At 51.2% G+C, this 20,514-nt stretch overlaps 1 protein-coding gene across 1 annotated transcript in view; it reads right to left on the bottom strand.

The window, feature by feature from the left end:
• Positions 1 to 20,514, bottom strand: part of LOC127580592 (dynein axonemal heavy chain 3-like) — a 230,133-nt gene that overhangs the window by 90,149 nt on the left and 119,470 nt on the right. Inside the window, 8 exon segments of the mRNA XM_052034178.1 lie at positions 3,274 to 3,369; positions 4,545 to 4,735; positions 11,386 to 11,524; positions 11,627 to 11,809; positions 13,100 to 13,249; positions 13,884 to 13,997; positions 16,643 to 16,862; positions 19,326 to 19,475. Coding sequence (XP_051890138.1) covers positions 3,274 to 3,369; positions 4,545 to 4,735; positions 11,386 to 11,524; positions 11,627 to 11,809; positions 13,100 to 13,249; positions 13,884 to 13,997; positions 16,643 to 16,862; positions 19,326 to 19,475 — 1,243 coding nt within the window.

Below are 20,514 nucleotides of genomic sequence, written 5' to 3'. Positions count from 1 at the left end.
AGGAGCCACCTCTGACATTCTGGGTGATCATGGCTTGCCTGATCACTGCCTTCCCACGGTCTCTCCATATCCCTTAACACCCTTGTGGTTTCAATATCTCCCCACTGCATCTAGAACACAGGACACTACAGCACAGTACAGGCCCTTCGGCCCACAATGTTGTGCTGACGTTTTATCCTGCTCTAAGATCTATCTAACCCTTCCCTCCCACATAGCCCTCCATTTCTCTATCATTCATGTGTCTATCTAAGAGTCTCTTAAATGTCCCTAAATGTATCTGTCCCCACAACCTCTGCCGGCAGTGCGTTCCATGCACCCACCACTCTCTGTGTAAAAAAAACTTACCCCTGACATCCCCCTTATACCTTCCTCCGATCACCTTTAAATTATGTCCCCTCGTGTTAGCCATTGTCGCCCTGGGAAAAAGTCTCTGACTGTCCACTCGATCTAGGCCTCTTATCATCTTGTACACCTCTATCAAGTCACCTCTCATCCTCCTCCTCTCCAAAGAGAAAAGCCTCAGCTCGCTCAACCTATCCTCATAAGACATGCTCTCCAATCCAGGCAGCATCCTGGTAAATTTCATCTGCATCCTCTCTAAAGCTTCCACATCCTTCCTATAATGAGGCGACCAGAACTGAACACAATCCTCCAAGTGTGGTCTGACCAGGGTTCTATAGAGCTGCAACATCACCTCGCGGCTCTTGAACTCAATACCCCGACTAATGAAGGCCAACACTCAATATGCCTTCTTAACAACCCTATCGACCGGCACAGCAACCTTGAGGGATCGATGGACGTGGACCCCAAGATCCCTCTGTTCCTCCACACTGCTAAGAGTCCTGCCATTAACCTTGTACTCTGCCTTTGAATTCGATCTCCCGAAGTGTATCACTTCACACTTTTCCGGGTTGAACTCCATCTGCCACTTCTCAGCCCAGCTCTGCATCCTATCAATGTCCTGTTGTAATCTACAGCAACCTTCTACACTATCCACAACACCACAAACCTTTGTATCATCAGCAAACTTACTCACCCACCCTTCCACATCCTCATCCAAGTCATTTATAAAAATCACAAAGAGCAGGGGTCCCAGAACAGATCGCTGCGGAACACCACTGGTCACCGACCTCAAGGCAGAATACGCTCCATCTACCACCACCCTCTGTCTTCTATGGACGAGCCAATTCTGAATCCACACAGCCAAGTTTCCCTGGATCCCACGTCTCCTGAATTTCTGAATGAGCCTTCCATGGGGAACCTTATCAAACGCCTCATCAACTCAATAACTCGACTCTGCCGCTCGCCGAGGTAGAGGAGGCCAAAGGGAAGAGACTCCTCCCCATCGTCATCTGAAAGGGGTGACCCCCGAAACTCTGCCTGCTGAATCTTTTTTGCACTCTCTCTGTTGCTACCACATCCTTCCTGTGGTGTGGTGACCGGAAGTGTACACGATACTCCAAATGTGGTCTCACCAATGTTCTGTAGAGCCACAATATGACGTCCCAACTCTTATAGTCAGTGCCACGGCTGTGAAGGCAGACACACAAATGCCCTCTTCACTACCCTACCCAACTGTGCCTCCACTTTCAGTGAGCACCCCAAGGTCTCTCCTTACATCAATACTCCTAAGATCCCTGCCATTTATTCCTTTGGCCCTCTCAGAACTTGACTTCCCAAAGTGCATTACCTCACGCTTGTCTGCATTAAGTTCCACCTGCTCTTGCTCTGCCCAACTTGCCAGCTGATCGGCGTCCTGTTGTACCATCGGACAACTTTCTTTGCTGCCTACGACGCCACTAACTTTTGTGTTGTCTGCAAACTTACCAATCAGACCACCAACAAGTCATTAACGTACATAACAGACAACAAAGGTCCCGGCGCCACTTTTTACAGACTTCCAGTCACAAAAACACCCATCCATTACCACCCTCTGCCTCCTGTCACCAAGTCAATTTTGGATCCCATTTGCCAACACAACTTTTGCCTTAACCTTCTGGACCAGTCTACCACATGGGATCATGTCAAAAGCCTTCCTGACGTCCATGTAAACCAGGTCAACCCCGCTGCCTTCATCTATTTACTTAGTTCCCTCCTGAAAAGACTCAGTGATATTTGTGAGACATGATCTCCCCTGCACAAAACCAGGCCGACTCCTAATCAGTCCCTCGCCTTTCCAAGTGAACATAAATCCCGTCCCTCAGAACCTTCTCCAACAATGTCCCCACTGAGGCTCACGTGCCGGTAGTTTCCAGGCTTGTCCTGACCCCTCCCTTCACTCTCTACATCCTTCTCCCTGGTCAATACCGATGGGAAGTATTCGTTGAGGACCTTGCTCATACCCCCTGGCTCCTTCCTTCTCCCTGGTCCTTGAGGGGACTTATTCCTTCCCTAGCTACCCTCTTGCTTCTAATATACTTATATAAGGCCTTAGGATTCTCCTTCATCCTACTTGCCAAGGTCGTTTCCTGGCCCCTTTTTGCCGTCCTAGTTTCTTTCTTCTCTCCTATATCCCCTCTATCAACCCCCAATGGACTCATTTGACACCAGCTTCCTGTACCTGACTCTTACTTCTTTCTGTTCTCTGATCAAACCTTTGACGTCCTTCGTTCACCGAGGTTACCATCTTTGCTTCTTCCCCCTCACAGGGACCTGCTGACTCTGAACTCTCACCATCTCCCTTTTAAACCCCTCCCGCTTATCGGATGTGGCTTTCCCCTCCAGTGGCTGCTCTCAATCCACTCCCACCAGGTCCCAGTTTTCTTGAAATCCACCTTCGCCCAGATTAGGACAACCGTCTCGAGGACCAGCCGTATCTTTTTCTGTGACTACCTTGAAGCTTACTGAACGATGGGTCACTGTTCCCAAACGGTTCTTCGACACACACTTCAATAACTTGCCCATCCTCGTTTCCTAAGACAAGGTCAAGCACAGCCCCCTCTCTAATTGGACTCTCTACATCCTACTTTGGAAAAAAACCCATTTGAATTGCCAAGATGCATCATCTTGCCCATGTCAGGAGTAAGTTCCATTTGCCTAGCTCCCTCCCCTGGTCCACCCAGCCTCTTCTCACACTGTCGGCCATCTGACCCCCCGGCAGGGTAGACGCACTGGGCCTACAGAGGGAGAAGGTCCCTCCCTGTCTGCACGGACCACTCCGGGAAGACTGTGCTGTCCCTGGGTCTGTCCTTTCCACACCACGTCAGGCGGGACTCCTGGGCAGGAGCGGGGGGTGGGGGCTACTACATGTCCCAGACTGAGGGACTGTCTCACCTGGTCAATGATTGCATGCTTTTCCTCATTATCGAACAGGTTGGGGATATCTCCAGTGTTCAGAATCATATTGATGTCCTCCAGAAAGGCTTCATCCTGACAGGAAACAACAGCACCAGAACTTATTCTTCAGACGTCCTTCGTATTGCATTAGCAGTCATTCCAGGGATCAGCCCACCGCAGCTGGGGCTCTTGTCCGGATGTCTGAGCAACGGATGGACTTACTGGGTGACTTGGTGTGGGGCTGGAAACACCCATGGGCCAGACCAGGTAAGGACTCCCCTAAATCCGGTGTTACCACAATCCCGGGGCTTCGTTTACCATCCGCAGATTGCTTTTACCAGGAGAACCTACAGGTTTGGAGTGTTTGATCCTGGACCAGATCAGAACCCCTGCGTCACTGTGGGTTTCACAGCCCCACGTGGGAGGGTGCCCTCCGAGACAAACCTGAATCTGCTCATTGCCTTCGAGTTTTGATTACGAAGAGCCGCATTTAAGATTCACAAGCCCTGAGCAAGACAAAGATCCAACCAGTGGCAACCGGTGAGAAATGGCAGGAGTGGAATCCAGAGCCAACGGTCACACCATTTACGCCCAGCGTCCTCGTCAAATCACGTAGATGCCACGGCCAAGAAAGCTCACCAGCACCTCTACTTCCTCAGGAGGCAAAAGAAATTCAGTTTGTCCCCTTTGACTGTCACCAACTTTTACCGATGCACCTTAGCAAGCATCCTATCTGGATGCATCACGGCTCGGTACGGCAACTGCTCTGCCCAGGACCGCAAGAAACTGCAGAGTTATGGACACAGCCCAGTGCATCACGGACATGGACTCTGTCTTTACCTCTCGCTGCCTTGGTGAAGCAGCAGCATAATCAAAGACCCCACCCACCCGGGTCATTCTCTCTTCTCTCCTCTTCCATCGGGTAGGAGATACAGGAGCCTGAGGGCACGTACCACCAGACTTAAGGACAGCTTCTACCCCACTGTGATAAGTCTATTGAACGGTTCCCTTATACAGTGAGATGGACTCTGACCTCACGATCTACCTTGTTATGACCTTGCACCTTATTGCACTGCACTTTCTCTGTAGCTGTGACACTTTACTCTGTACTGGTATTGTTTTTACCTGTGCTACCTCAATGCACTCTGTACTAACTCAATGTAACTGCACTGTGTAATGAATTGACCTGTACGATCGGTTTGTAAGACAAGTTTTTCACTGTACCTCGGTACAAGTGACAATAATAAACCAATACCAATACGAATTACCTTGATCTGGTGGTCGGTGAGGAGGAAGGCGGCCAGCGTGCCCTTCTCTCCGGATGCCCGCAGCACTTCCTTCAGATCTTCCTTCCACTCGGCCAGCGTGTACACCTTCTGAACGCTCAGCTGCGAGGTGTGGGCGTCGGCCATAAACGCAGCCAGCCTGGCGGCTGACTGCCTTCCACTCCCTCCGATACCTGCAGTCAGAGCAAAGGCGACGGTCAGAGAACGCCCGCCCTCCGCAGCCCTCCTGTTACCCTGCCCAGCCCTTCCCCTGCCCTACCCCCTGCAAAGGAACCTACCTCCCCCACAGCCGCAGGTAGCACATCCCTCATGAGATACAATGTTGAGAAATGTGCGGTTGTACACTTTAGAAACAGAAATAAATGGGCTGATTATTATCTAGATGGGGAGAAAATTCAAAGTACAGAAGTACAAAGGGACTTGGGGGTATTCGTGCAGGATACCCTAAAGGTTAACCACCAGGTCGGATCGGCGGTAAGGAAAGCGAATGCTATGTTGGCATTCGTTTCGAGAGGTATAGTGTATAAAAGTAGGGAAGTGTTGATGAGGCTCTATGGGGCACTGGTGAGACCTCACTTAGTTTTGGGCCCCTTATCTTAGGAAGGATGTGCTGATGTTGGAGAGGGTTCAGAGAAGATTTACGAGGATGATTCCCGGAATGAAAGGGCTTACATACGAGGAGCATTTGTCGGCTCTTGGACTGTACTCATTGGAGTACAGAAGAATGAGAGGGGACCTCATAGAAACATTTCAAATGTTGAAAGGACTGGACAGAGTAGATGTGGCTAAGCTGTTTCCCTTGGTGGGTGAATCCGGGACTCAAGGGCACAGTCTTAGAGGTACAGGGTACAGGTTTCAAACAGAGATGCGGAGAAATTTCTTTAGCCAGAAGGTCATGGATTTATGGAATTCGTTGCCACATACGGCTGTGGAGGCCTGATCATTGGGGGTGTTTGAGGCGGAGATTGATAGGTATCTAATTAGTCAGGGTATCAAGGGATATGGGGAAAAGGCCGGGAATTGGGGCTAGATGGGAGAATAGTTTTGCTCATGGTGAGGTAGCGGAGCAGACTCGACGGGCCGAATGGCCTACTTCTGCTCCCCTGTTTTGTGATCTTGTGATCAATCCCGACACGCGCTGTCCGAACAAGGTCACCTCAGCCACTCAGCCATAGTTGTAAGAGAAACAAAGTTGTATCGATGGGAGATTTTAACTTCCTTAACACGGACTGGGTCACCCATGGTGCAGAGGGCTTTGCATGGGGTGGAATTTATTAAATGTGTCCAAGAAAGTTTCCTTAATATATAGAGGGCCCCACTAGAGAGGGTGCAACACTGGGCCGCCTCTGAGGGAACAAGGTAGGGTAAGTGGTTGAAGTAACAGTGGGAGAGCACTTTGGGACCAGTGACCTTAATTCTATTAGGTTTAAAATAGTTATGGAGGAAGATAGGACTGTCCACAAGTTAAAGTCCTAAATTGGGGGAGGGCCAATTTTGGAGGCATCAGACGGGAACTTGCAGAGGTCGATTGGGTGAGACTGTTTGCAGGTAAATGGACATCAGGCAAGTGGGAAACTTTTAAAAGTGCGATATCAGGGTCTGGATGTTCCTGCTTGGGTGAAGGGCAAGGCTGGCACATTCAGGGAACCCTGGCTGATGAGAGGTACTGAGGCTCTGCTCAGGAAAGAGGAGGAGGCGTACATTGGGTTCAGGCAATCGGGAACAAATGAATCCCTTGGTGACTATAAGAAGTGTAGGGGTAAGAGGGAAATCAGGAGGGTAAAGAGAGGGTGTGAGATGGATCTGGCAGGCAAGGTTAATGAAAATCCTGAAAGATTCTACAGGAATATTAGGAGTAAAAGGGTGAATATGGAGAGGATAAGATAAGATTTCTCTATTAGTCACGTGTACATCGAAACACGTAGTGATATGCATCTTTTTGCGTAGTGTCCTGGGGGCAGCCCGCAAGTGTCGCCACGCTTCCAGCGCCAACATAGCACGCCCGCGGCTTCCTGACCCGTACGTCTTTGGAATGTGGGAGGAAACCGGAGCGCCTAGGGGAAACCCACGCAGACACACGGGGAGAACGTACGAACTCCTCACAGACAGCAGCGGGTCCCTTTAAAGATCAGCTCTGTGTGTGAAGCCAAGGGAAGTGGTGAGACTTTCAATGAATATTTCTCATCAGCTCTTACTGTGGAGAAAATAATGGATGCGGTAGAAATTGGGGAAGTGAGCGATGATTCTTGGACCACATACGAATCAGCAGGGAGGAGGTATCAGTGGGCTTAAAGCGCATTGGGGTGGGTAAATCCCCAGGGCCTGACTGAGTGTGTCTCGTGGGAAGCTAGAGAAGAAATTGCAGAGGCCTTTGCAGAGATATTTGCTCCATCTTTAGCCACAGGTGAGGTACCGGAAGACTGGAGGGTGGCTAACAGAACATAGAATATGAGACCGTAAGACATAGGAGCAGAATGAGGCCATTTGGCCCATCGAGTCTGCTCCGCCATTCGATCGTGGCTGATTTATTTTTCCCTCTCAACCCCACTCTCCTGCCTTCTCCCCGTAACCTTTGACGCCCTTACTGATCAAGAACCTATCAACCTCCGCTTTAAATATCCCCAGTGACTTGGCCTCCACAGCAGGCTGTGGCAATGAATTCCACAGATTCATCACCCTCTGGCTGATGAAGTTCCTCCTCATCCCTGTTCTGAAGGGACGTCCTTCTATTCTGAGGCTGTGCCCTCTGGTCCTGGACTCTCCCACTGCTGGAAATGTCGTCTCCACGTCAACTCTATCCAGGCCTTTCAATATTCAGTAGGTTTCAATGAGATCCCCTCTCATTCTCTTAAACTCCAGCGAGTACAGGCCCAGAGCCATCAAACGCTCCTCATCCGTTAACCCTTTCATCCCCGGGATCATTCTTGTAAATCTCCTCTGGATACTCTCCAATGCCAGCACATTCTTCCTTTGATATGGGGCCCAAAACTGCTCACAATACTCCAAATGTGCTTCACAGAACATAGAACATAGAGCAGGACAGTTCAGGACAGGCCATTTGGCCCACGATGTTCTGCTGAACTAATTAAACCAATGACTTCCAATTAATCTAATCCCTCTTCCCTGCACATTGACCATATCCCTCCCTTCCCTGCATATCCATGTGCCTAGAGTCTCTTAAACACCACCATCGTATCTGCCTCCACCCCCACCCCTGGCAGCGCATTCCAGGCACCCACCGCTCTCTGTGTAAAAAACTTGTCCCGCACATCTCCTTTGAACTTGCCCTCTCACCTTAAATGTATGCCCTCTGGTATTAGACATATCGATCCTGGGGAAAAGATACCAGCTGCCTACTCTATTTATACCTCTCACACATCAACTCGGTGAAAGACGCTCTTTGGTCTGCCCGAAACCTGTTGGTCTTCCAGCACCGCGAGATGTCCGTAGGGGAATGCTGCCGGCTGGCACACTCCAGGCTGCAGGAGTACGTGCTGAGGGACGTACTGAAGCTGGGCGCAGCCAACGCAAAGGCTCGGTGGGGAAGGACTACAGTTTAGGGTCCTTCTGCCACTGGAGAGGGAGGGGCGAGGACAGGGAGAAAGCCCCTAAATATGAAAAATACGGGACCGGGTGGCTTCCAGGGAGCCACACGCGTGGCATCGGTGCTGTTTTTTCTATATAAAAAGGTAACACTAATGAATGATCTGTACAAGAATGTAAAGGTTTGCACTGTTTTGTAATTGTATATAGTTTGTCTGTTATTATGAATAAAGTTTATTTTGTAAAACAAAAACTTCTATGTACGTGCTGAGGGACACACTGAAGTTGGGTGCAGCCAATGCGAGGGCTCTGTGGGGAAGGACTACAGTTTAAGGTTCTTCAGCCACTGGAGAGGGAGGGGTGGGGTCAGGCAAGGAAGCCCCTTAAAGATTGTAAATATGGGATTGGGGTATCACCCCAGGGAGCCACATGAGTGGCAACGGTGCTGTTTTCTTTTAATATATAAAAAGGTAACACTAATGATTGATCCATATACGGATGTCAAGGTTTGCACTGTTTTATTGTTAGATATAGTTTCTTGTTTTATGATGAATAAAGTTTATTTTGGTTAAAAAAAAACTTCTATCAATTCTCCCCTGGGCCTCCATGGCTGTTGAGAAAAAAGCCACAGCTCGTCCAAGGAGTATGGGGAATGCAGGGGTGTCCTCAAAAAGGAAATCTTGGATGGGGCATCTTGGTCAGCATGGACCAGTTGGGCTGAAGGGCCTGCTTCCATGCTGTAGGACTCCTTAACTCTATGACTGACTTCCACCCGGCCCTCAACTTCACGTGGACCACATCTCTCCATTTTCCAGAACTGTCTCCATCTCAGGAGACAAACCACCCTCTGATATCTACTATAAACCCACCGACTCCCACAGATACTTAGACCACACTTCTTCCCACCCTGCCCCTTGTAAGGAAGTCGACCCTCTCTCCGTCTCTGCTCCATCCAAGACCTTCCATTCCAGGACATCCCTCTCTCTCACATTGCCTCCATTTCCCAGACTTCTGTTCTCACCCCGCCTCCCTCCAGGCAGAGCAGAGGTGGAGTTCTCCCGGACCTCACCTCTCACCCTACCAGCCTCTGCATCCAGCACATTGGTACGGCAACTGCTCTGCCCAGGACCGCAAGAAACTGCAGAGAGTTGTGGACACAGCCCAGCGCATCACGGAAACCAACCTCCCGTCCTTGGACTCTGTCTTTACCTCTCGCTGTCTTGGCGAAGCAGCCAGCATAATCAAAGACCCCACCCACCCGGGTCATTCTCTCTTCTCTCCTCTTCCATCAGGTAGAAGATACAGGAGCCTGAGGGCACGTACCACCAGACTTAAGGACGGCTTCTACCCCACTGTGATAAGACTATTGAACGGTTCCCTTATATGATGAGATGGACTATGACCTCACGATCTACCTTGTTGTGACCTTGCACCTTATTGCACTGCACTTTCTCTGTAGCTGTGACACTTTGCTCTGTACTGTTACTGTTTTTACCTGAACTACCTCAATGCACTCTGTACTAACCCAATGTAACTACACTGTGTAATGAATTGCCCTGTACGATCAGTATGCAAGACAAGTTTTTCACTGTACCTCGGTACAAGTGACAATAATAAATCACAGCAATACATCACCTTTCATCATGCCTGCCAGCTGCAACGAGACCCAGCCACCAGCCTCATCTTCCCCTCCCCACCCCCTTTCCGCCTTCCGCAGGGACCCCTCCCTCTGTGACTCCCTGATCCGCTCACCCCTCCCCACCCACCCACCCACCCCTCCCTGACCCTTGGCACTTTCCCCCGCCCTCGCAGGAGGTGTAACACCTGTCCTGACACCTCCTCCCTCACCACCGCCCAGGGACTTACAAACCCCCCTCCCAGGTGAGGCACAGATTCACGGGCACCTCCTCCAACCTCGCCTGCTGCGTCTGGCGCTCCCGACGTGGCCTCCTCTGCACCGGCGAGACTGAGTGCAGACTGGGAGACCTGTGCTACTGAGCACCCGCGCTCCGTCCACAACAGCCATTCCGAGCTCCCAGCTTCCTGTCAGTTCAACTCCCCTTCCGATTCCCACACCAACCTGGCTATCCCGCCCTCCTCCACTGCCAGGATGAGGCCCACTGCACCTCACCTGGGGAATCTACAGCCCAACTGGTATTGGTATTGGTTTATTATTGTCACTTGTACTGAGGTACAGTGAAAAACTTGTCCTGCATACTGATCGTACAGGTCAATTCATTAAACAGTGCAGTTACATTGAGTTAGTACAGAGTGCATTGATGTAGTGCAGGTAAAAACAATAACAGTACAGAGTAAAGTGTCACAGCTACAGAGAAAGTGTGGTGCAATAAGGTGCAAGGTCACAACAAGGTAGATCGTGAGGTCAGAGTCCATCTCATCGTATAAGGGAACCTTATCATAGTCTTATCACGGTGGGGTAGAACCTGTCTTTAAGTCTGGTGGAACGTGCCCTCAGGATCCTGTATCTTCTACCTGATGGAAGAGGGGAGAAGAGAGAATGACCCGGGCGGGTGGGGTCTTTGATTATGCTGGCTGCTTCACCAAGACAGCGAGAGGTATAGACAGAGTCCAAGGAGGGGAGGCTGGTGTCCGTGACGCGTTGGGCTGTGTCCACAACTCTCTGCAGTTTCTTGCGGTCCTGGGCGGAGCAGTTGCCGTACCAAGCCGTGATAAATCCAGATAGGATGCCTTCTACAGTGCATCGGTAAAAGTTGGTGAGTGTCAAAGGGGACAAACCGAATTTCTTTAAGCCTCCTGAGGAAGTGGTGTGGACATTGGACTTCCCAATTTCAAGTAACCTTCCCCTCCTGTGTTGTCCCCACCCCCCCAATCCTCCTCTAGTCCTCCCACACTTGTTCCATTGCTCATACCCTCCCGGCAGCCCCCACCACCCATTCCCACCGCCCCACCCCTCCCCCTCCTGGTTAAATCCACCTACCCCCCCCACCCTGCTTTTCACCCACCGGGTCCCCTCCCCCATCTGGTTCCAAGGGAGAGTTACAATCCTTTCAAAATATTCCCACAATGGGAAATTATCCCGGTTACTTTAGATGGTGGGAGGCTTCCCGCAGTCTGGCAGATCCACACGGCTGTTCAAACACACGGGTTTATTGTGGGGAGATTGTCCGTCCCGGGGCAGTGGCTGAGACCAGCCAGAGCTCTCCAAGCCACGAGCTTTGCTCCCGCTGGAACACTGACCAGCATGTGGGCCAGAACAGGGTGTGACGAATCAGCTCCCAGAGACTCCCAACTCACTCACCAACCAGCAGAGCGTGCCCCTGAGGCTGTCTGAGGATTCTGCTGATACGCGAGACATGTTCAATGGCAAAGTTAAACATCACCAGGTCCATGGGAGCCTTGCTCGTTCGATTGAACTCGTCCAGGTAGTGCTCAATGGTCTACAGGGGATAAAAGCAAGAGGTAGGTGTGCAGGTGACATACCAGGGTAGAGCATTTACAGGACGGTGTGTGCTTCCTTCAGGGACTATCCTGACACTTACGTTCTTCAGCTCAGCCATGTCCGTTATTTCGTTGTAGGCCTTCTTCCTCTTCTCGTCGCTTCTCGGAGGCATGTAATCACCAAAGAAGAGAAGGCGCATGTCGTCATCGCCGAGGTCTCTGCCGATGGCCATGTGGTGGAACAGGTTGTTGATCTTTTCCTTGAACTGCGTCTGCACCACGTTCTGAGGGAGAGAGAGAAACCTCAGTACGGCCCTCGGAGACGCGAGCCCATGCTGCAGACTCTCCCGGGTTTGGTGACGGCCTTTGCGGGACATTACACACACGGGGCAGTGCCTTCACGGAAGGACGGAGCGCCGCCCCGTGCCTGTAACGTCCCGCCCTCTCTCCCTTCAAAAGTACACGGCCAGCGGTGGGGAGAGTGAGAGCGAGAAAGGAACCAGTATGGTTAATAGTGAGGATGGACAACAGACTTCAGTCATGGCAAGATCGCCCCCCTGAACAGGCCACAGATAAATCACTAAAAGATCAGCTGAAAGACTGGCAGGTCACACTTTTACCGATGCACCATAGAAAGCATCCTATCTGGATGTATCACGGCTTGGTACGGCAACTGCTCTGCCCAGGACCGCAAGAAACTGCAGAGAGTTGTGGACACAGCCCAGCGCATCACGGACACCAGCCTCCCCTCCTTGGACTCTGTCTTTACCTCTCGTTGTCTTGGTGAAGCAGCCAGCATAATCAAAGACCCCACCCACCCGAGACATTCTCTCTTCTCTCCTCTTCCATCAGGTAGAAGATACAGGAGCCTGAGGGCACGTACCACCAGATTTAAGGACAGCTTCTACCCCCCCGTGATAAGACTATTGAACGGTTCCCTTATACAATGAGATGGACTCTGACCTCACGATCTACCTTGCTGTGACCTTGCACCTTATTGCACTGCACTTTCTCTGTAGCTGTGACACTTTAAGAGAAGAGATATCTTTACTAGTCACATGTACATCGAAACACACAGTGAAATGCATCTTTGCGTAGAGTGTTCTAGGGGCAGCCTGCAAGTGTCGCCATGCTTCCGGCGCCAACATAGCATGCCCACGACTTCCTATCCCGTACGCCTTTGGAACGTGGGAGGAAACCAGAGCACCCGGAGGAAACCCACGCAGACACGGGGAGAACGTACAAACTCCTTATAGACAGTGGCGGGAATTGAACCCGGGTCACTGGTGCTGTAATAGCGTTACGCTAACCGCTACACTACCGTGCCTGCCCCTACGCTACTCTGTACTCTGTACTTTGTACTGTTATTGTTTTTACCTGTACTACCTCAATGCACTCTGTACTAACTCAATGTAACTGCACTGTGTAGTGAATTGACCTGTACGATCGGTATGCAAGACAAGTTTTTCACTGTACCTCGGTACAAGTGACAATAATAAACCAACACCAATACTAATGGTTCTGAGGTCACAGCATGTGCACTGCTGCCCTTGCAGTTACAAGAACACTTTCACCTTGACTATCTGGAAGAAGAGCTTTCTGTCCTGGCTGTCAACCAGCCGATCGGAGAACACACGGTGGACTTCATGAATCCAAAGTCTCATCAGCTTGTGGGCCCCTTCAGTCCCCTGGGGAACACAGTCTGATTTTAACAGCAACAAGCCCTGTGAAGAAAGCAATAATAGGTGTCAGCCCAGGGGAATGACCCGTCTGGTGTAAGGTGGGCAATTTCAGTACCAATTTCAGTGCTGGTCGCCTCATTATAGGAAGGATGTGGGGGCGTTGGAAAGGGTGCAGGGGAGATTTACCAGGATGCTGCCTGGATTGGAGAGGATGCATTATGAGGAGAGACTAAGGGAGCTAGGGCTTTACTCTTTGGAGAGGAGGAGGATGAGAGGAGACATGATAGAGGTGTACAAAATATTAAGAGGAGTAGATAGAGTGGACAGACAGCGCCTCTTTCCCAGGGCACCAATGCTCAATACAAGAGGGCATGGCTTTAAAGTAATGGGTGGGAAGTTCAAGGGAGATACCAGAGGAAGGTTTTTCACCCAGAGAGTGGTTGGGGCGTGGAATGCGCTGCCTGGGGCGGTGGCGGAGGCAGGTACGTTGGTCAAATTTCAAGAGATTGCTAGATAAGCATATGGAGGAACTTAAAATAGAGGGAAATGTGGGAGGAAGGGGTTAGATAGTCGTAGGCGAGGTTTAAAGGTCGGCACAACATGGTGGGCCGAAGGGCCTGTATTGTGGTGTACTGTTCTATGATTCTACGATTCAATTGTTCAGCAGTCGCGTTACCTGAACAACTCTGGAGAAGTCCCTCAGACTGAATATGTAATGTGACCTGGACGGTGTGGGTGGAAAGCATTGCACGGCTTGGGTGTACATTTCCATGGTGGCCCAGACCAAAATCTTCTCAAAGAAAAGAAGGACAACGTAAACATTTATATCAATTGACAAAACACCGCACTGCTTTCACATTAGGGAGTCACTCTTGAGCGATGTCTTCAGCTTGAACTGTGTGAGACTTCCATTTCTATAGCACCACTGGAGGACCCAATGGCATGGTGTAACAACCAGATGGTGGCAACAGGTGATCCTAACCAAGGACTCTACAACGGGATGCAGTCTGGGATCAATACAACACCACGCCTCACCTCCAGTGAGATTCCTGCTGATGTGGACCAAATCCAGGGGACTAGTAGGAGCTGCTTGAGTGATATCACCCTCACTCCAGAGGAAGGGTCGCCCCAACTCAGTGACACAGGTGACACTCACCCTGGGAGGCGGATCTTCATGCCTTTGCTGAGATGTTCACTGAAGCAAAACGAGAGGATGGGTCCTACACTCAGCAAGCCTAAAACAGGAGTCTTCTGCTAGATGCCCTTGTTGTAACAAAACAACAGTAAAAGTCCACGGCCTGTTTACTGGACAACGTGAACCACTCCCATCTCTCGGTGACAGCAGGCATGGGTGATGAGATTCACCTTCACCTTCAGTGCACTGACTGAAGATCAGGACCTCAGACCTGGCACAAGACGCACTCTTTGAGTCCTGGACTACGTACAAAAGGGCATCTCGGGGCACTGGAGAGATACCTCCAAAGCTCTCCCTGCGAAATCCTCCCAAATCTAATGGAAGGATGAGTGAACCATAATTGGCATCTTGTCCCGGGCCAGCATCCCCAGCACCGAGGACTCTGTTACTCCCCGTCACCTACGCAGAGCGGGGCACGTTGTTTATTATGTCCAACGCCAGACTTCCAAAGCCGAGGCTCCGAAGATAGTACCAGGTGGACATTCGACTTTGTGCCCAGGGTCTCCCTGAAGCAAATACAACAATCGCACTGGTTTCTCCGAACCCTGGACCCATGTCTGCTCAGAGCAGAGAAGGACCATTCATATGGCACCAAGAACCTCGAATTCGTGTGTGGGGAGCACTCAGAGGTCCTGCATAAGTAGTACTGCCCCACACAAGCGACCCACCTGGCTGCCTACCCCTTCAGGCACCTCCTGCCCCATCAGTCACCTCACAACCCATCCAACTGCAGTGGAGGCAAATCATCCTTGATCCCGTAGGAGGAGAGAGTGCTTTCACTGTTGTCGAAGGAATGCATGTTGACCAGGAGACTGGAGACAGTTCTCTTAATGTTGGGTAAGTGCCCAAGGTCTGGTACCTCAACCCAGCAGCTTGCTGTGGGCCTAGATCAAACACCTCAGGCTTGCCAGAGTCAGATGGTTTCTGGAAGTGGTAGCCCTGGGTGCCACCAACAGTCCGACCCTCAGGAACCCATTCAGCCAGCGTTTCTTCCTTCAGGATGGAAAAGACAGCCCCTGGGGCTGGGGCAGCAGACAAGGGCCAATGGTGGGCCTCAGGGGGGGGCGAGAGACAGGGTCGGGCTGTGTCAGTGAGCAGATGACCCTGAGCTTCGGAAGGTCGGTATCATCAGGACTTTGGCCAGTATACCGGCCCGTGCGCAGAGGACAACACATGAGGGAGGGCTGGGGCCCCAGTCCTACTCTCCGTGGCGACACTCCCGCGGGGGGGGGGGGGGTTGGGGGGGGGAGTGATGTCACTTAATGTGTGTTGGAGGCTGGAAACGTTTCAAGGGTCACTCGCACCGGGACGTCCACACAGGTGTCTGGACCGAGGGACGGAGGGTCCAGGGGACGTTCGATGCCTCACATCACTCGGAGTTGTACAGAACCGGAGCGGGCGGCACTGGGATTTGTCAGGCACGGCAACGTGCAGGGTGTGGCGTTACGTGGGGATCCTGCTCTGTCTCTGAGTGTGAAGGAATACGTGAAACAAGAACAGAAAATGCTGCAAAGGGCTCAGCAGGACGTCACTAAACCAGACAGGGTACAGCACAGATTCGCCAGGATGTTGCTGGGACTGGAGGGTTTTGAATTATAAGGAGAGACGGGACAGGTTGGGACTTTTTCCCCTGGAGCGTCGGAGGCTAAGGAGTAACCTTATAGAGGTTTATAAAGCCATGAGGGGCACAGATAAAGTGGACGGTCACAATCTTTTCCCCAGGGTAGGGGAGTCTAAAACTAGAGGGGGCAGAGTTTTAAGAGGGGAAAGATTTAAAGGGGACCTGAGGGGCAAGTTTTTTTACACAGAGGGCAGCGGGTGGGTGGAACGAGGTGGGTAGAGGTGGGCACAATTACGACACTTGGACAGGTACACGGAGAGGAAAGGTTTGGAGGGATATGGGCCAAACGCGGGCAAATGGGACCAGCTCAGTTAGGCACCTTGGTCAGCCCAGTCCAGTTGGGCCGAAGGGCCTGTTTCCTTGCTGTGTGACTCGATGACTCTGACTCGAGGTCAGGCCACATGTGTGGGAAGAGGAACAGAGGGAACGTTTGGGGTCGGACACCCTTCGCCAGAGCTAAACGTCACCACTCTTTCTCTTCCCACAGACGTGGCCTGGCCCTCTGAGTGCTTTTCACCTGCAGCATCCGCAGTCTGCGCGACTTTCGCATTCTGTTTCAACCGTCCTTAACCCTCAGCCAACATCGGCGCTTCCGATCGGATTCCGGCCGGCTCTTTACCCTGGAATATCTCCTCAGGGAGATGTGGAAGCCCGCGTTGAAGTGCCAGTCCACCACAGGCTGGAAGATGGCCTTCGTAGTTTCCTCACTGAAGGCATGGATGGCGATGACGTTGAAATGGCGTAGGCAGCGTGGGCTGATGGACTGCCGGCCACAGCTGGGGGGAACCATCGCAGCCACCACGCACGTGTTGGGGACATGGAAGATGCTTGCGTCCTTTCTGCAACCACAGAATGACCTGGTCAGCACACGGAGCAGCGGAGGCTGAGGGCAGACCTGATGGAGGTTTGTAAGATCATGAGAGGCACAGATAGAGTAGACAGCCGGTATCTTTTCCCCAGGGTCGAAATGTCTAATACCAGAGGGCGTGCATTTAAGGTGAGAGGGGAAAGTTTGAAGGAGATGTGTGGGGCAGGTTTTCACACGGAGAGCGGTGGGAGCCTGGAATGTGCTGCCAGGGGTGGTGGTGGAGGCAGATACGATAGAGGCGTTTAAGAGACTCTTAGACACGTAAGATAAGATCTTTACTAGTCACATGTACATCAAAGATGTGTCTTTTGCGTAGAGTGTTCTGGGGGCAGCCCGCAAGTGTCGCCACGCTTCTGGCGCCAACATAGCACGCCCACAAATTCCTAACCCGTACGTCTTTGGAATGTGGGAGGAAACCGGAGCACCCGGAGGAAACCCACGCAGACACACGGGGAGAACGTACAAACTCCTTCCGGACAGCGGCGGGAATCGAATCCGGGTTGCTGGTGCTGTAATAGCGTCGCGCTAACCGCTACACTACCGTGAGTACGCAGAGAAGGGAGGAATATGGTCAATGTGTGGGGAACAGGGATTAGACTAACTGGGAGTCATTGGTTTAATTAGTTCGGCGCAACATCGCGGGCTGCAGGGCCTGTCCTGTGCTGTCCCGCTCTATGTTCTGTGGTCCCCGTCCACTGACACTTCACTCGCCCAACCTCATTTCCCAGTGGGAGGTCAAGCATTGCCTCCTCTCTGCTAGAGCCACCTGCATATTGCTTAAGCAAACTTCTGCCCCATCCAAGTCCTTCACACTAAGGCAGAAACCAGTCAATATCAGGCAAGTTAAAATCACCTACAATACAGACCCATTATTCTTACAAATCTTCCCACATATCTAACTCCTGCTGACTACTGGAAGGGTGGGGAAACCTAAAGTACAATCCCACCAAAGTGGTCACTCCCTTCTTATTTTTAGGTCCAACCCTTACAGTTTCACTTGGCATTGTCCCAGGACCATCCCCTCTAATTGTCAGAGGGTGACGTCATCGAGCTGGGGCAGGTTGAGGGGGGGGGATCCTTTGCTTTGCGCTCGTTAAGTGGGAAGCCCACCCTCCCAGTGAACGAGATGATGATTTGGAGCTTGGCCTCTCCGTGCAGTTGTCTACAGTCGTGGTCCACATACTGCAGCCCTCTTACTGGGATTCAGGCCCTCTTGGCTGTGGAGTGTAGTCACTGGAGGTTGAACTGATTTAAACTGATGTGTAAATGATCCTGAGGGCTGGGTTGACACATATTTATGGTGTCAGGCAGTTACATGCTATAGTAGCAGGCTCTTTGGCCCAGCCTATCCATGCTGACCGACTTACCTTCGATGCCTTGGGCATTCAGGTACTCATTCAGATCTTTCCTAAATTCTGCGGGAGTCTCTGCCTCCACCGCACTCTGGGGCAGTGTGTTCCACATTCCCACCACACTCCAGGGGAAGTCGAGAGAACACACACCCGCCCTCACTGAGGAATCAGCAGTGGAAAGGGCGAGCAGCTTCAAGCTCCTGGGCGTCAACATCTCAGAGGATCTATCCTGGGCCCAACACACTGATGCAATCACGAAGAGGACACGCCAGCAGCTCTACTTTATTAGGAGTTTGAGGAGATTCGGTATGTCACCAGAGACGCTTGCAAATTTCTACAGATGCGCAGTGGAGAGCATTCTGATTGGTTGCATCACCGCCTGGTATGGAGGCTCCAATGTGCAGGATCGCAAGAGGCTGCAGAGGGTTGTAGACTCAGCCAACTCCATCACGGGCACAACCCTCCCCACCATCGAGGACATCTTCAAGAGGCGGTGCCTCAAGAAGGCAGCATCCATCACTAAGGACCCTCACCATCCAGGACATGCCCTTTTCACGTTACTACCATCGGGGTGGAGGTACAGGAGCCTGAAGACCCACACTCAGCGATTCAGGAACAGCTTCTTCCCCTCCGCCATCAGATTTCTGAACGGTCCATGAACCCATGAACACTGCCTTGTTACTCCTCTTTTGGACGATTTATTTATTTTTGTAACTTATAGTAATTTTTATGCCTTGCACTGTACTGCTGCCGCAAAACAACACATTTCACGACATCTGTCAGTGATAATAAACCTGATTCTGATTCAGATTCCTCCCCAGATCCCTCCGAACCTCTCCCTCCTCTCCTACACCGATACCCTCCCTCATGCACTTCACTGACAGCACTTCCTTCAGTGACTGTCGGGTGAAGTACGTGACAATTATGGGATGGACTTTCCTTTGGTTATTTTTACCTTCCCTGATGATAGAAGTCACCATGATTTCTGGATGTTTGCTCATCTCGGAGAGCTGGGCCAGGCCTTCTGTCGGGGCTAGGCTGTCGCACGGGGAGAGAGAGACCTGCCGTCCCGTTGACCATACCTGTCAAACCAGTAACCGTGATCGATCCACTGTCGGAGCAGTTCCACGGGAGGTTGTGCTCCATACTTCTCCTTCGCTGGCATGTTCAGATCATCGACGAAAACACACAGCTGTTTCTCGGGCTCTATCCCATGGACACTTCTCCTGCGCCTGTAATAGTATTGATATTGGTATTGGAATTGGTTTATTATTGTCACTTGTACCGAGGTACCGTGAAAAACTTGTCTTGCAAACCGATTGTACAGGTCAATTCATTACACAGTGCAGTTACACTGGGTTAGTACAGAGTCCATTGAGTTAGTACAGAGTGCATTGATGTAGTACAGGTAAAAACAATAACAGTACAGAGTAAAGTGTCACAGCTACAGAGAAGGTGCAATGCAATAAGGTGCAAGGTCACAACAAGGTAGATCGTGAGGTCAAGAGTCCATCTCATTGTATAAGGGAACTGTTCAACAGTCTTATCACAGTGGGGTAGAAGCTGTCCTTAAGTCTGGTGGTACGTGCCCTCAGGCTCCTGTATCTTCTACCTGATGGAAGAGGAGAGAAGAGAGAATGACCCGGGTGGGTGGGGTCTTTGATTATGCTGCTGCTTCACCAAGACAGCGAGAGGTAAAGACAGAGTCCAAGGAGGGGAGGCTGGTGTCCGTGATGCACTGGGCTGTGTCCACAACTCTCTGCAGTTTCTTGCGGTCCTGGGCAGACCGGTTGCCGTACCAAGCTGTGATACATCCAGATAGGATGCTTTCTATGGTGCATTGGTAAAAGTTGGTGAGAGTCAAAGGGGACAAACTGAATTTCTTTAGCCTCCTGAGGAAGTAGAGGCGCTGGTGAGCTTTCTTGGTTGTGGCATCTACATGATTTGATCAGGACGGGCTGTTGGTGATGTTCACTCCCAGGAACTTGAAGCTCTCAACCCTCTCGACCTCAGCACCGTTGATGTAGACAGGTGCATGTACACCGCCCCCTTTCCTGAAGTCAATGACCAGCCTGCTCTTTTGGAGGTGACAATGATGGTCATTATTCAGTTCATTTCTTCATTCAAATTATCGACTGCCTGGCTTTAAACTCTGGCCCTGTTGCATTGGCAAGCACCTCTACGGGCCAAATCCCCGCACACCACTTTCAGTCTTTTGCTCTCACTTTTCCTTGCTTCTCTTCACGTTGCAGCTGTATAAAACATTTGGAG

This window comes from Pristis pectinata, chromosome 19, assembly GCF_009764475.1.
Source record: "Pristis pectinata isolate sPriPec2 chromosome 19, sPriPec2.1.pri, whole genome shotgun sequence".
In the NCBI taxonomy this organism is placed as follows: Eukaryota; Metazoa; Chordata; class Chondrichthyes; order Rhinopristiformes; family Pristidae; genus Pristis; species Pristis pectinata.
The sequence above is the reverse complement of the archived record's forward strand: the minus strand, read 5'-3'. Positions and strand labels throughout refer to the sequence as shown.